A 16,552-nucleotide genomic window follows, 5' to 3' on the forward strand; every position below is an offset into this window, starting at 1 on the left:
AATTTCTTGAGGTTTGTTTAATGAGCCAGAATATATTCTCTCTTGATGAATGCTTCATGTACATTTGAGAAGAATGAGTATTCTGCTGTTGGTGGGTGAAGTTTTCTTTAAATGTCAATTGGTCAATATGATTAGTAATGTTATTAGATTCTGTATCTTTTTACTGATTTGCTGTGTATTTATTGTATCTATTACTGATAGAAGAGTTCTGATGTCTCCAACTATAATTGTGAGTTTGTCTATTTTTCTTTTTAGTTTCATTTTTATATTTCATATACATTGTTAAATTTATGGGAATTAAGTTGTTCATAATGATATTTCATTTTCCTTTAGTATCCATAGGATCTTTATTAATGCCTCTTTATTAAATACTGATATTGGTAATTTATTCCTCTGCCTTTTCTGGATTAATTAGGCTAGAGGTATATCAATTTTATCAAGCTTCTTTAAAAAACAAGACGTTGGTTTTAATGATTTCCTTCTATTATTTATTCTCTATTGTTTTCTATTTTATCCATTTCAACTTTAATTATTATTTTCCCATTCTTTTTTTTAAATTTTATTCATTTATTTGAGAGAGAGAGAACATATGAGAGGGGATAGGGTCAGAGGACGAAGCAGACTCCCTGCCGAGCAGGGAGCCCGATGCGGGACTCGATCCCGGGACTCCAGGATCATGACCTGAGCCGAAGGCAGTCGCTTAACAAACTGAGCCACCCAGGCGCCCTCTTTTTTAAATTCTTGCTGCAATATTTTATAGTTTTGAGTATATAGGTTTTGCATGTTTATGAAATGTATTCCAAATATATTCCATTTTATTCTTTTTTATACTATTATTATGAGCATTCTTTTCATAATTTCATTTTCAGATTGTTACTATAATACAGAAATACAATTGATTTTTGTATATTGAATCTGTATTGCACTGCCTTGCTTTGTAGTTATAGTAGCTTTCTTGTAGTTTCCTTAAGATTTGATACATAGATGATCATGAATATGTGAATGAAGACAGTTTTACTTTTGCCTTTCCATTCTGTATGCCTTTAATTTCTTTTACTTACTTTATTGCATTGGTAGAATCTCTAAAACATGACTTCATAGAAGGGGTGAGGCCAGAAATCCTACTAAGTTTACAATCTTAGTGGGAAAACATTTAGTCTTTTGTCATTAAGTGTGATATTAGTTGTAAATTTTTAATAAATACCATTATCTGGTTGAGGAAGCTTCTTTGTATTCCTACTTTTTAAAGAGTTTTTAAAAATCATGACTGGCTGTTGGATTTTGTCAAATCCTTTTTCTGTGCCTATTGAGATGATCATGTGGAACTTGCTCTTCATTTTATTAATATGGCACATTACATTACTTGATTTACTTGATTTTTGGATTTAAACTTGATATATGTCTTTACATATATATGTCTTTACATGTTTTCTATTCTTAAGTCAGTTTTGGTACTTTATACCTTCCTCAGAATTTTTTCACTTCATTTGTCTAAATTGTTGGCATGAAGTTATTCATAATACTCCTTTATAATTCTGTAGGACTTTTGTGATGTCCACTCTTTCATTCATTCCTGATTTTTGTAATTTTGTGTCTTCTCTCTTATTTTTGGTCAGTCTGGCCAAAAGTTTATCAATTTTATTGATCTCTTCAAAGAATTAATTTCTGGTTTTATTTATCTTTGCTATTGTTTTTCTTTTTTCTTTTTCATTGGTTTCTGCTCTGATTTTTATTATTAACATCCATCTGCTTACTTAGAGTTTGACTCAGCCTTTATTTTATGGCCACCTGAGGAGAAAACTTAAGATTATTGATTTTGAATCTTTCTTCCTTTTTAATATGCATTTAAAACTATACATTTTCTTTTAAGGACTTTAACTGTATCCCATAATTTTTAATATGTTTTGTTTTCATTTTCATTCAGTTCAAGGTATTTCCAATTTCACTTGAGATTTTTCTTTTATTTATTTATTTATTTATTTATTTGACAGAGAGACAGCGAGAGCAGGAACACAAGCAGGGGGAGTGGGAGAGGGAGAAGCAGGCTTCCTGCGGAGCAGGGAGCCCGATGTGGGGCTCGATCCCAGGACCCTAGGATCATGACCTGAGCCGAAGGCAGACGCTTAACGACTGAGCCACCCAGGCGCCCCTCACTTGAGATTTTTCTATATTTTATGTAGGAAGTATGTTGTTTAATTTCCAAATATTTGGAGATTTCCTAGATTTCTTTCTTTGGTTGATTTCTGACTTAATTTCATGGTGATTGGGGAACATATTTTCTATGATTACATTCCTTTTAAGTTTATTGAGACTCATTTAATTATATATAGTCTATTCTGGGGAATGGCCCATTTGAGCTTGAAAAGTGTTTATTTTGTTGTTGAGTGGAGTGACCTATATATGTCTATATTGGTCAAATTGGTTGACACTGTTGTTCAAATGATCTATATCATTGCTGACTTTCTGGTGTACATTTTTTGTATGGCATGTATTTTCAGTTCTCTTGTGTTTATACCTAGGAGCGGAATTGCAGAAACCCTGTGATTAATATTTTGAGAAACTACGAGGCTATTTTCCAAAAGAGTTGCATCATTTTATATTCCCATCAGCAATGTATGAGGGTTTCAATTCGTCCACATCCTCTCCAACACTTGTTATTTATCTGGCTTTTGATTATAGCCATTCTAGTGGATGTAAAATGGTATCTCATTGAATATTTTATTTGCATGACCCTGATGGCTAATGATTTTGATAATGTTTTCATGCGCCTATTGAACATTTGTACATCTTCTTTGGGGAAATATCTATTCAGATTCTTTGTCCATTTTAAAAACTGGATTGTTTGGGTTTATTACTATTGATTTGTAAGAGTTCTTTATATATTATGGACACAAATCTCTTATTAGACATTAGACTTGCAACTATTTTTTCCAATCTGTGTCTTTTTACTTTTTACTTTTTCCATTTTGCCCTTTGAAACATAAAAGTTTTCATTTTGATGAAGTTCAAAGTAACAATTTTTTTTTCATTATTTAAGCTCTTGATGTCACATCAGAGAAGGCTTTATTTAACCCAAAGTCATGGAAATTTACTCCTATATTTTTTTCTCAGAGTTTTCTTTTTTTTTTTTTTTAATTTTATTTATTTGACAGAGAGAGACACAGCGAGAGAGGGAACACAAGCAGGGGGAGTGGGAGAGGGAGAAGCAGGTTTCCCGCAGAGCAAGGAGCCCGATGTGGGACTTGATCCGAAGTCCTGAGCCGAAGGCAGTCGCTTAACCGACTGAGCCACCCAGGCGCCCTTCTTCTCAGAGTTTTCTTAGAATATTTAGAGTTATATCTTATAGTTAAGTTATTTGCATCGTGACATAGTCAATTTCAAACTTGTTTCAAAACTTAATTAGAGCAGGTTTGGTGTAGGATTTACTCTGGGCTAGTTTAGTCCTATTTCTAAGGCATGACCCTTTCTGGAGGCTCGGTTAAATGCCCTGGACATTCAGTGAGGTCTCTTGACTCTGGTTGGTAAGAACTTGAATGTCTCCTATCCTTGTATAAGCTCCAGGAATTTTTCAGGTCTGTAATCCATTTGGAGTTAATTTTTGTGTATGGTGTAAGCACAGGTCCAGCTTCATTGTTTTGCATTATAGATATCCAGTTATCCCAGCACCATTTATTTAAAACTATTCTATTCCCATTGAACTGTCTTGGCACCCTAGTCAAAAATTAATTGACCATAATGTATGGGCTTAATTCTGAGATTTCAATTTTATTCCATTGATTTATATGTTATCCTTATGTCAGTACTATGACTGCAAATTTGAGTGTACTCATCAACCCGCATACAGATTAATAGGCAGAGTATGGATGGAGCCCTGTAGGTTTTGACATGTTTAAGCATAACCTCTGTGGAACTAATTGACTGACCATGAGGCTAAGCTACTCTAAGTATCTCATATAAGTGGAATCATACAGTGTTTGTTTGTTCTTTTTGTGTTTGGACTGTTTCACTTAGCATTATGTCTTTAAATTCATTCACATGGCAGCATGTATTAGAATTTTCTTCCTTTTTAAGGCTTGAATAATATCCCATTGTGTATAAAACATTGTTTATCCATTCATCCATCAGTGGACAGTTCGGTTGCTCCTGCATTTTGGTGATTGTAAATAATGCTCCTATAAACATGGGTGTACAAATACCTGTTTATGCCCCTGCTTTCAAGTCTTTGGAATATATATCCAGAAATAGAATTTCTAAATCATATGGTAATTCTATTTTTAATTTTTTTAGAAACTGTCATATTTTTTTCCATAGTGGTTGTATCATTTTACATGCCCACCAGCAGTGCACAAGTGTTCTCTACATCTTCACCGATACTTGTTACTTTTTTTTTTTAATAATAGCCATCCTAATGAATGTGAAGTATGTCCCATTGTGCTTTTGATTTTTTTCCTTAATCATTAGTGATTCATGCATTTTTTTTCTTGTGCTTATTGGCCATTTGTGTATCTTCTTTGGAGAAATGCCTGGGTTATTTGCCCTTTTAAAAAGTATGTTGCTTGCTTCTTTGTTGTTGAGTTGAGGAATTCTCTATATATTCTAGAGTTAGCCATTATTTCTTAAGATACTTTTTTCTTTTCCTTCTCTCTTCTGGTCCTTACATTACATAGATTTTAGATCTCCTCACATTATTTTACAGGTCACTGAGGCTCTATTTATTTTTTCAGCCTTTTTCTTCACTCTGTAATTCCTTTTGGATAGTTTCTCTTATGTCTTCAACTTCATTGATGTTTTCTTCTGAAGTCTCTAATCTGTTAATCCTATTTTCATTTAAAATTTTGTGTTTTCATCTCTAGAAGTTCCATTTTCCTCTTTAAAATATCTTCCATTTCTTTTCTCATTATGTTAATATTTTTCTCTACATTCTCGAGCATATTTGTAATAGCTATTTTAAAGTCCTTGTCTGCTAATATCATCTTTGTCATTTCTATGTCTGTTTCTATTGACTGATTTTTCTCCTTGTTTTAAGTCACAGTTGCCATGTTCCTTGCATGTCTAGTAACTTTTTTTAATCGACTGAACATTATTATTACATTGTTGAGCATCTGGACCTTTTTTCTTCTAAGAATATTTAGAGTTGTATCTTACAGTTAAGTTATTTGCATATCAACAGGTCAATTTCAAACTTGTTTCAAAACTTAATTAGAGCAGGTTTGGCGTAGGATTTACTCTGGGCTAGTTTAGTCCTATTTCTAAGGCATGACCCTTTCTGGAGGCTCAGTTAAATGCCCTGGACATTCAGTGAGGTCTCTCCACTCTGGCTGGTAAAAACTTGAATGTCTCTTATCCTTGTTTAAGCTTCAGGAATTGCTCAGTTTACAATTGGTCAATAGTTCTTTGCCCAGCCTTATAGATTTCTGCCCTACATGTGTGTACTTTGTATTCAGCAACAGACAATCTATGAGGTTTCTGGAGCTCTTTCTCTACATAACTCCCTCTACTCTGATACTATGCTACACAAATTCCAGTTACCTCAGACTTCCTGCTGTGATCTCTGTCTCTTCAACTCAATGAGACCATCACCCTCTGCTGGGGCTTCCCCATCTCTGTGCCTTATTCCAGAAAATGCCTGTAGGCAGAAAGTTGGAGCTTTCTAGTAAGACTCATTGCATTTATTTTCTTTCCTCTTAGGGATCCTAGCCCTGCATTGCCTGTTGTTCAATGTCTGAAAACACAGATATCATGTGTTTTGTCCAATTTTCTAATTGTTTATAATTGCATGGTAGGTGTGCAATTGCAGGATACTCTGTTGTAAGTTCATGTTGTGAGGTCAAAACAAAACTCTTTTGTTTTCTAATTGTGTTTTTATATATTAGCCTCCTATCTTATAGATACTTAAATATCCTCACAAATCATCCTGGGAATGTTAATTAGAATACTGTTCATGTCCGTCCTGTTTCTTGAATTGATGGTATTTCCCCTACCATCTCAGCTTGGATATCATTTTGGGGTAGTCCATCATTTTCAAATAACTAGTGAGCTTTAATTGGCCGATAATATTCATAATAAAGGTCTACAGTAATTTGAATTGGTATTATGTAGGGTTTCTCAGCAGCTGTGTAGGTGGGTGACTGGGGGAGACACACCATAGCCATTCATTCATTGGGTGATGCTGGTTCCTCTGATGGTGGGATCACAAGGATATTCCCACACATGACCTCTTCTAATCTTTACATGATTCTCACCACTATTATAATTATTATTCCAATTTCACAGTTGAGGAAACTGAAATTCAAAGATGTTCAGTAACTTGCCAAGGTCACGGAACTGCTAAGTGAAGTAACCAGGACTAGGACCCAGAAGGTCTGTCCAACCTATATACTGTGCTATCTCCCATTTGCTTGATAGCTTCCGGAAATTTCATATATCTGGCCTATTGATGGAACTATTTCCTGTTTTTCAATATAGGTACAGATATTTTCTAGCTTTAAATTTTCTTTGTCATATCATATGACTTTTTTGAGTATTTTGAGAGTATCTATGGTATTAGTCTTTTTATCTTGAAACTATAGCCCACAACATTTTTTAAAAAGATATTATTTATTTATTTATTTGAGAGAGAGTGAGAGAGAGAGCAAGAAGAGGAGCAGAGGAAGAGGGAGAAACAGACTCCCCACTGAGTGGGGAGCCCTATGCGGGGCTTGATGCGGGGCTCAATCCCAGGACCCTGGGATGATGACCTGAGCTGAAGGCAGATGCTTAACCAACTGAGCCACCCAGGCGCCCCTGTAGCCCAGAATATTTTTCCACAGTATCAACTATTTATGTTAAATTTATCTTAAGTTAAAGTTTTCAGTGGAACAATGAGACAAAGGAATAGACATTTTTTTGAAAGTGGACTCCGTGCCTAACGTGGGCCTCGAACTCACAAGCCTGAGATCAACACATGAGACCAAGAGACTGATGCTCCACCAACTGAACCATCCAGGCACCCTAAGAAATAGACATTTTTGAGGGACTTCATATATACTTTGTAAAAGTAAAATAAAATTCTGGTAAATTTTACCAAGACAGTCTCATCAGGCAGAGCATAAGAATTTCAGCTATGCCGGGAAGTGTCGTTTTTAATTGGTGTCTTTGAAAGACCTGAAGTTTCTAACATGTGTCTGCTGGTAGAATTTGAGGCCCAGTGCCATATGGGCAGAGGAGGCATTTTGGGGAGCAGTCCCTTCCCTGGACCTCCCAAATCCCTTACAGACCCCCTTTCTCATCGGGCGGCCCCTCCTGCACATGCTGGGGGCAGGGCCGGGGCTAGGGGCACCTCTGCCAGGACCCTGCTGATCTATGTTCTCTCCTGACACTCAGCAGCTGTCGTGGAGGCGTGGGCTGCAGGCGCTGGTCCCCACGGGCCGTGTGCAGGCTGCAGGCCGGGGGTCCTTTCCCGCCTAATCCGAGGGGCGCTGGCGGTGGGGAGGGAGACAGCTGGCTGTAACTGATCTGCAAAGGAATGGAGTGGTGCAGGCCTCCCAGTGCTGGGCTGGGCCGTCTGCAGGCTGCCCGCTCCGGCTGCCTCACTTTAACCCTTCCCTCTCTTACTTCTGTCTCCTTCCGTCCTGGGACTCCATCCCTGGAACACTCCCAGAACCCCAGGAATATCCCTGGCTGGATCTGAACACCTTGCAGAAGACCCAGCCTCATAATAGCTACTGTTGGGGAGGCTGGGGCAGGAGCAAGACGCTTCTGTCTTCGAAGGAGACAGAACCCTTGGAAGGCCCAGTGGGTGACTCAGGCAGTGGAGGCTGTGAGGTCAAAGAAGGAGACCCTGTATGGGTTGGAAGTCGGAGGAAACTCCCTGGAAGATGCAATGGAAGGAGCACTGGGTTTGGAGTCTGGTGTTGGCTCTGCCATTGCTCACTTTGCAGTGAGACCTTGGGTAAGTCACTGTCTCCCTCTAGGGTCAGTTTCTGCTCCCAGAGATGTGGAGTTTGAAGAAGATGACCTTAAAACTTCTGTCCGCAGTAGCAACAATAGCTTCATTCATTAAATGCCTATGGAAGGCCAGGGGCTTTGTCTGTAAACATCCTCACCATCACTTTGCCGGATTCTCATTTCCACTGTAGTGATGAGGAAACCGAGATTTGGAGAGGATAAATCACATAGCTGTTCAGAGACAGAGCCGGACCCTGTCATCCAGGCTCTTCCTCCAAGCACGCTGCTCGCTCAGCTCCAACCATGTATAAACAGTGACTGAGCTCAGGGGGAACAGGGGCAGGACGCACAGCTGGCTGGCCACAGCACAAAGGCTCAGTCGTGAGCCTGAGAGCTCCTGCAGGGAGGGTGGGCTGGGGGTCCGTGGGGCCCTGGGCTCCAGGTTTTCTCCTGCTCCGCGCCCCGCTCGGGCTGAGATCTCCTGGCTCAGCCAGCAGCTTCACACAGGGTGGCAGACTCTGCAGTTGTCCAGCCTGTTCCCATCCATGATCTCACTGGACACTCATGCCAACCCTAGCATGTAGAACCTGTCGCCCCTCCTCACAGCAGGGGACTGAGGCTTGACATTTGCCAACATCCTATAACTGGTAACTGGCCAAAGAGAGACTAGCATATTCTTTCCACCGTCCTCTCTGGCCTCTGGGAGGAAGGGGCCTGGGATGGTAACTATTAGGCACCCAGCAGTCCACTTCATGCTTTTCCCAATGAGAAGGAAAGTATGAGTGTGGATTCTGGAATGAGACAAGTATGGGCTCACGTGCTGAGTCCCCCACTCTCCAGCTGTGCAGTTGCTTAACCTCTCTGAGCCTTAGCTTCCTCCTCTTTTGTGAATGAAACGTGGGTGAAGGATGAATGAATGCAGGAGCTGGGCCTGCGTCCCCCTTCCCTGGGCAGAGCATCATGCTGAACTGGCATGTGATACCCCAGACAAGTGGAACCCAGGGCCGAGGGGGGCTGGGGACCAAAGAGAAAGAGGCTGTGGGCGGGGGTTTTGCAGCTCAAGGTTGGTCTGAAGACTAGGCAGGAGCTGCCCAGAGAACGGGAGGAAAAGGGCATTGCAGATGAGGCAAAGGCTCTAGGCAAAAACGCAGACGCAGGAATGGACGAGGTGTGGCGGGAGCAGGGACACACTTGGGCTTTCCCTGGCTGGCGAGGACACTGGCCCAGAGGGAAGTCAGTCCTCACGGCAAGTGGGGGCTGAGTAGCAAGCCTACAGAATGGCTCAGCTCTGGAGAATGAGTTACCCACCATGTTGCCCACCTATCTCCTCCCCTTCCCTCCACCCTGAGCCGCCAGGACCTCTGGGCAAAAGGCCGGCTGGGTGTGCAGTTCCAGCTTGGGAGAGACAGCTGTGCAGGCCTCCTGCCTGCTGCAAGGGATTAACTGGCACTGCCACAGTATGTTGGGGGGCACCTGGCTCCCCGGATCTGCCCACCCCTCTCCTCTTTAACTTCTTACTGCCCGGGCTCCTCACTTTTATGCTTAAAGGCATGTTCATACTCACTTTCCAGGTCCCTGCGTTAGACACTGGGGACCCACGAGGAATAAGATCTAAGGCAGGGTCCACCCAGCCAGAGGTGCCTTTATCTGTCACTGTTCCTCCTCATGCCAGCCAAGGGCCCTCTGAGACCCTGATCTGTCCCCCAGCAAAACCCTTCTCTCTCCACTGGCTCCTTCTAGGATATATGGTCAAGTCACTGCCTTCCTCAAACCATCAAACAAATAAATCTTCCCTTGACCTCATGCCCTATCTCTCTTCTGTCCTACTCAGCCAAACTCCTCAGCGTTGTCCCCACTGTCTCCACCTCCTCACTGAGAAGACATCTTCCAGACCCAGGTCTCTTCATCCTGGGCACACAGGTGGACTACATCTCCCAGCCTCCCTTGCAGTTAGTTGTGGGCACATACACAGTTTCTGGCCACGGGGATGTGAGTGGAAGAGAGCAAGCCACTTAATTCCTGTTTCCCCAACACCTCCCTGCACGCTCTGAGCCCTCCTGGGGCTGGCTTGGTGCAGGTGAGCATGTGCTGAAGATGGTAGTCCCTCAAGACAGAGGAGCCAGGGTCCCTGAATCATTTTGGATGCAAGGTTCCAGCTACTCAGAAACACCTGTGTTTGTTTTTGTTTTGTTCTTTTTTATAGGAGGGAGGCATAAATCTCTACCATGTTTGAGCCACAGAAAAGATCTGACTTGCTGTGCATTAAAAAAATGAGGAACTTAGTCCCCCTTCTCCTCTACCTCCTCTAGTGGGATAGCCCAGGACAGCAGGGAAGAGGGACTTAGAACTCTGAAAAGAGGGTTGGAAGTGGGGAAAGCCTTGCTTCAGGGACGGAGATTTCCTGGGGCAGGATGTGGCCGTTGAACTTATACAAGTCGCATCTGACCTTCAACTTGAAATCGCTCCTCTTTGGTTCAGGGCTATGATTGCCATCTGCCTTCCCCAAATCACCAGGAGCCCTGTGAGGCTCCAAGGCCGTGTGGTCAGAGCCTTGGGGAGATGTAAAAGTAAGGGCCCCACCGGGGCGAAGGTGCTGGGGGAGGAGGCTGGTGCCGGGCAGGTGCTGACCCAGCTGCTGGGAGCGGTGAGGAAAGGGTTAAGGGGTCTGTGAGCAGGATTGGCTCTCCACTCCATGAGGGCGGTAAAATCAGCATGTCGCCTCCAATTTGCTCTGGCCTGACCTTGAACGTGAATCATTCCATCACAATGTCCTTATTGATTTCCACAGGAAGAAGATTAAGCCCAGAAAATCGGGGCGGGAACTTGAGCCCGAAGCACGGAAAATGGGATGGTTCTGGGGCTCAAAAACCCTCGTGTTTGCAAAGATGTCACGGGGGGCCTGCAGGCTGGGCACCCGCCCAGCTCAGCTACCAGCTCTCAGAGGGGCTGCGTCCTGGGTTTCTGTTTTCTTACCTGTCCGGTGTGTGGCCTGGAGGGTCCCCTCAAGCTGTAAGTTATAGGAAGAGAGTGGGGATGGGGGAGATGCCACAGATACCCCTTGAGCCTTGAGTCTGTTCTGGGGTGATCATTTCATCCTCCTGTACACAGTGACAGTCTTTGGGGCCCTCAGAACCAAACAGGATGTTCTGGGACCAACATTGCCATTGAACCAGCTGGCCCAAACAGCCAGGAAGGGCCCTCCTCAGGCCTGAAAACCCTTCAAGGGAATGAGACTGGGGTGTGTGTGTGTGTGCGCGCGCGCGCGCGCGTGCGTGTGTTTGTCCCTGCATAGGTGCATAAAGAAGGTGGGTCATTCTGTGGGAATTGGCACACAATTTCCTTTCTTTGTTTAACATATCCTGGAGAGCTCACTGTGTCAGTATATGAAACAGCTCTATAACCTTCAACGGTATTGCTGTACCAGGTAATCTAATCTTCCCTCTCTGTAGGCATGTAAGTTGTTACTATTTAAAAAAAAAAAAAAAAAGAACTAAGACAATGCTATATAAACAGTCAGGCACCTGCATCCTTTTATGAATTACTTCTTTAGATGCCGTATTAGTTTTCTATAGCTGCTGTAACAAATTACCACCAACTTAACGGCTTAAAGTAACACAAATCTATTCTCTTGGAGTTTCAGAGGTCAGAAGTATTAAATCAGTTTCACTGGGTTAAAATCAAGGCGTGGGCAATCCTCTGTTCTTTCTGCAGGCTCCAGGGGAGAATCCATTCCTTGCCTCTCCCAGCTTCTAGAAGTTGCCCAAATTCTTTGGCCAGTAACCCCTTCCTCCAAACTCAAAGTGCATTTCAACCTCAGCATCTGTCATTCCATGTCCTTTGACTCTGACCCCTCTGCCTCCCTCTTACGAGGACTCTTGGGATTACACTGGGCCCACCTGGATAATCCAGGATCCCCTCCCCACCTCAAGAGTCTTATTCACATCTGCAGAGTCCTTTTTACTATGTCAAATCTCCTATTCAGAGGTTCCTGGCACGAATATGTGGAAGACCATCCTACAGCCTATCATAGCTGCCTAGAAATTCGAGAGTTTCATCAAAAGGTATAGGTATTTTTGATGTGAATCACCATCTCCAAATTGTTTTAATGAACAATTAGTTTTAATGAACAAAGCTGGTACTGGCTTTTTGAGGGCAACTGGGCAACATTGATCAAGGTTTAAATTCCTTACTGTCTCCTTTCTTCTCCATAGCACAGAGCAGGATATCATGCTGGGTGACGATTTGCTTCTTGTTAATCTTTCACTGCAGTGTCTGAGTCTACCAGGAGGAAGCTGAGGGAACAGGACTGAGATGTTTGGCCAGAGGATTGGGGTGGGAGGTTGGCTTCCAGGAGGAACAGGCAGGAGGGGATGCCTGGCTGGAAGGGCAGGTGAGGAGGGATGAAAAGGCAGGAGCACTGTGATTCCAGTGATGGGTGTGATCACCAGAAGAGAGGTCGCCTGGGAGTACATGGTGGGGGTGGGGCGGGCGCTGGGAAGCTGCCTCCAGCTGGAGCCCAGGAGGGCCAAGTCTACAAAGCTGGGTGGTCAGTGACAGGCAGGAGATGAACAGTCATCTGAAAGCCTGAGGCCACCTTTCCAAACTGAGGCCCCCCACTGGGGCGCTAGCTCCCCAGCTCCTCATGTCCTCGTCTTTCCTCCCACCCCTTCCCTTGGGAGCCAGTCTCCTGTCAGCTCAGTTCCAACAAGCTGGGGGCAGTGCTGAGGTGGGGGGGAGGGGCACAGTGCTGGGGGCAGGTGGGCCAGGAGAAGTTGGAGTGACCTTCAGGGCCATTAAATAGGGTCTTCTCTTCACAGCTGAAATTCCTTCAGGTTCAAAGCAGACCGGCACCCTCAGAGATGCTCAGAGGCCTGGTGTCTTTCCGTGGTTTATTAGATACAGAACCAGAATACAGATACAAGAACAAAGAGGCTGTAGGAACAGCTGGGGACCATCCTGGCACAGGCCTCTAACCCCAACCCTAGGGACACTAGGGCAGCTCCACATCCCCAGACATATCAGGGCGGTGCTGGGGCCTGAATAACCTCATGTCCATGCCCTTTGGACCAGCAGCACAAAGTGGCATGGGAGGTGACTTGCAGAGGGGGGTGTGAAGGGGACCCTAGCCCTGGCTTTAAGAAGAACACTCTGGTTCAGAGACAAGGCTCTGACAAATGCTGGGAGACCCGTTGTACGTGTGTAGGGCCTGCATTTTCTACTGACAGATGGTCTCCTGCTAAACAGTCCCACGAAGCAGAGAGCTAGGAATTGGCTGAGCCACAAAACACACGCAGGCCCCTCTAGAGATCAACTCTATGTCCTTGGAGAAAAGGCACATTGCAAAGCCAGGCGCTGCCCTTCCAGGCTGAAGGTACCATGAAAAACCAAGGGCCCTTGGGGGCTCCTGCCCCCACCTCACAGGAGCCAGCTCACCTGCCAGGAAGAACAGGTCTGTTCCCCTAAATCCTTTCCTGAACCGCAAGGTCAACGACAGAATACCAGGGCATCCCTCTTGGGGACTCGAGGTCACTGAACCCACTCACCGGTTCTGGGCCTGACCTCACAGACATTGGTGAAAGGACCTGGGAACCCACCCTCTTTGCTTCTGGGAAGTCCTCCTGCCTATGTGTTGAAATTAAGGCCTCCCTTCCCTTTACTGTGTCTGTGGTTCTCCCGGGGTAGAAAGGGCCAAAAAGGAATGGGCCACCCCATCCTGGCCCTGCACGTGGTCTTGAGTCTAGCTCTGGTCCTGGCTTCCCAGGAAAGCTCTCACCCCCTCCCCCTGCAGCCAGAGTCAGGCCTAGGGCCCATTCCAGACCTCGGCCAAGGACAGAGTGGAGTTCCCTGGGCCCGCAGGTGTGGCACTTTCCTGTGTATGCGGGAGGCAGAGGCCAGAGAAGAAGCCAGGATGGGCAGGTGTGGCCCTTTCTAGTCACTCTCTGGGCCTCTGCCTGTCACTCCCAGCTCTCCACACCTGCGGCGCCCCCTGGGCCCGTCGGCCTGGCACACCAACTGGAAGCAGAAGGTGGGGGCGGCAGGGGTGGCCCCCAGCTCTCAGGACCACTGGCAGGCACAGTCGGTGGGCTCCTGCACGGTGTAGGGCACCCAGGTGGCGTTGGTGGCACAGAAGAGCTGCACGGAGCGCCGCTGCAGACCCACCTCCCGGCAGCACTTGCAGAAGCGGGCATAGGTGTTGATGTTATAGTTGTAGATGCTGGCGGACGGGCACCTCCCATCGCAGGACACCAGGTTCACCTGGAGGTGGGCAGGCGGGTGAGGCAGACTGTGTAGCCCAGCCCGCGAAGCCCCCTGTCCCGCCGCCACGCGGGCGCCACTCACGGGGGTGTTGCTCCTGCATTCATTCTTTCGGATGGTCATCCGGATGGTCACCTTCTTGCAGGAACGCCCATCCTCTTTACCTGGGGGGGCGGGGGGGGCAGCTGTGGCTGAGAAGTGCTAGCAGGGGGCGGCAGGATGCGCCAGACTGGGGCAGCTAGTGTCAGGCTCGGGGGTCTTTGTGCTGGTGTTAGTGCCCAAGAATTAGAGCCCCTCCCCAGCGAGGAGAAAGCCTTTCACTCAGTGCCCTGGAAAGACGGGGACGTGGTGAAGGCAGGGGAGACAGGGAATGAGGTCTGGATGGCTTCAGGGGTCTGGGCTAAGGAAGAGGAAGATTTGGAGACCAGGCAGGCGGCCTCCCCCGCCCAGCCCCCCTGTCTCTAACACCCTGTTGTTGACCCTGGCCCCGTCCCCACCCCTCTCTCCGTCCCCACCCCTCTCTCCGCTTCAGCATTCCTCTCTGAGAGGGCTTCTAGGATAAAGAACCGGCAATTTCCTGAATGTATGGAAACCCCAGTCCCTAGCAGAAGCTTGCACACAGCAGGCTCACTGGGTTTCCGTATCCCTCAGACAGGGCCAGGGGTTCGCCCACCTCACTCAGTGGTCACAGGAATGGAAAATGATGAGCAGGCAGCTTCCTCTGCCTGGAGCTCGCCTCCCACAGACAAGCCATCTCAGGGCCATTCAGGCCCTCACAGACTCCAATATCTCCTCCCCAGGCCTCTCCTGCACCCCGCCTGAAACTGCAACTCCCTCCCTCCACCCCATGCTCCCTCCCTGGCCCCTCCCTTGTCTTATTTCTATCCAGGGCACCATCACCAAGGCGTCAGAGACGCACCTGTAGTTACGCTGGGGAAAGGGAAGCTTTGGGCCTCCTTTTGAACAGCCCCTCCCTCAACTTGTTGTGAGCTCTTTTCTCATTCTAAATAAATATTCAATTTCACACCCTGATATGGGACTTGTAGGTCTGTATTCTTTTTCTTAATGAGGCCCGCCCAAATTGTATTCAGTTTCAATCCCCATAAAACCAGATGGATCCATCTTATTAAATATTTTACTTAATACTCTGTCTCTCCCACTAAAACGTCAGCTCCAGGAAGCCTTATCTACGCTGTGTCTACAGTGCCTAAAACAGGGCCTGGCGTACTGATGCTCAATAAATATTGGCCTGATACACAGATTCCCTCTGTCACCCCAGAGTGCCTGCCGGAAATGGGGTGGAATCCTTTCTTCTGGTCTCCGGGCCTCACCACAGTGGGTTTCCCACCATACCCGCTGGAGGACTCCTGGCCAGAGCTAAGTTCACATTTTCCTCCCCTTCTGCTTCTAGGAGGCAAGAGGCCCAAGGGCTGCCCTGGCCATGGCCCTTGGGGTCCTGGACAGAGACCAGCTGAGTGACCAGTGGGAGCAAAGCGGTGGCAGCACTGAGCATTGATGGGCTCTGGGAGAGTGGGCACCGCTGAAGCATTCCCACGCAAGCCCAGGGGGTGAGGCTCGCTATCCAGCATGCACTGTTGGCCGAAAGGCCTTTGCCAGAGGCAGGGAGCAGGGGCCCCTCCCCCCACCACCAGCTGGGGCCACCTAGCAGAAGGGACATTGCTGGGAACAGCAACGCAGCTGCATGCCTACAGTCCTGTGGGCTTCCGAGAGGAGTACCTGGGTGGCAGTGGACACTAACCCGTGGAGGAGAGGCTGGGCTAACGGGGACCACAGGAAACAGGGTCCCCGGGGAACCTGGGGAGAGGGACATGGGTCGCAGGTCACATGGGAGCACATGAATATTCAGGAAACCTGAGTTTTGGGTCAGAGATCAGCCAATGAGGCACTGAGCCCAGCTTTCCTGCAGTATGTGAGGTGGACATAAAAGGGTCCCAAATTCTACATCCCTCCAAAGGCCAGTCTGAGGACCTTAGGGCGAGGGGAGGCCTGTAGGCAAAGGTCCTAAAGCTGACTGGAACGTGCATGCATATGTGGTTGGGGCTGCAGGTTCCAGGGACCAGGCGTGAGGACAGATGCACAGAACTCTCACTCAGACTGAGTGAGGGACCCTGTGGGGCCTGAATCCCACCCAGGAGGCACCTCCAAGACAGGGCTCCCGACCACAGGGAGAATTCACTTGGGGGACTTCTGGGCTAGGGGTCTTGGCAGGGGCAGGAGGAGGGAGAGTACATGGTGAGTTACTGACCTCCTGGACGTCCCCTGTCTCCATCAAGAAGCGGAGGCCTTTTGTTGGGATAGGAACATGAGCATGGTCTCTGCCCATCTGCGTATCTCTGCTGGTGCCATGAGC

The 16,552-nt window shown here is 46.6% G+C and overlaps 1 protein-coding gene across 1 annotated transcript in view; it reads right to left on the reverse strand.

Annotated features, from left to right (window-relative positions):
• Nucleotides 1-12,814: 12,814 nt before the first annotated feature.
• OTOG (otogelin) overlaps nucleotides 12,815-16,552 on the reverse strand; it is an 86,370-nt gene continuing 82,632 nt past the window's right edge. Inside the window, exons 54-55 of the mRNA XM_064576648.1 lie at nucleotides 14,266-14,345; nucleotides 12,815-14,181 (exon numbers count right to left, since the gene is read on the reverse strand). Of these exons, the coding sequence (XP_064432718.1) occupies nucleotides 13,981-14,181; nucleotides 14,266-14,345 (281 nt within the window). The 3' untranslated portion in view covers nucleotides 12,815-13,980. The remainder of the gene's footprint in view (nucleotides 14,182-14,265; nucleotides 14,346-16,552) is intronic.

This window comes from Mirounga angustirostris, unplaced genomic scaffold (assembly GCF_029215605.1).
Source record: "Mirounga angustirostris isolate CCGP_5_RB_7025 unplaced genomic scaffold, mMirAng1.0.hap1 SCAF_13, whole genome shotgun sequence".
NCBI classification, from domain to species: domain Eukaryota; kingdom Metazoa; phylum Chordata; class Mammalia; order Carnivora; family Phocidae; genus Mirounga; species Mirounga angustirostris.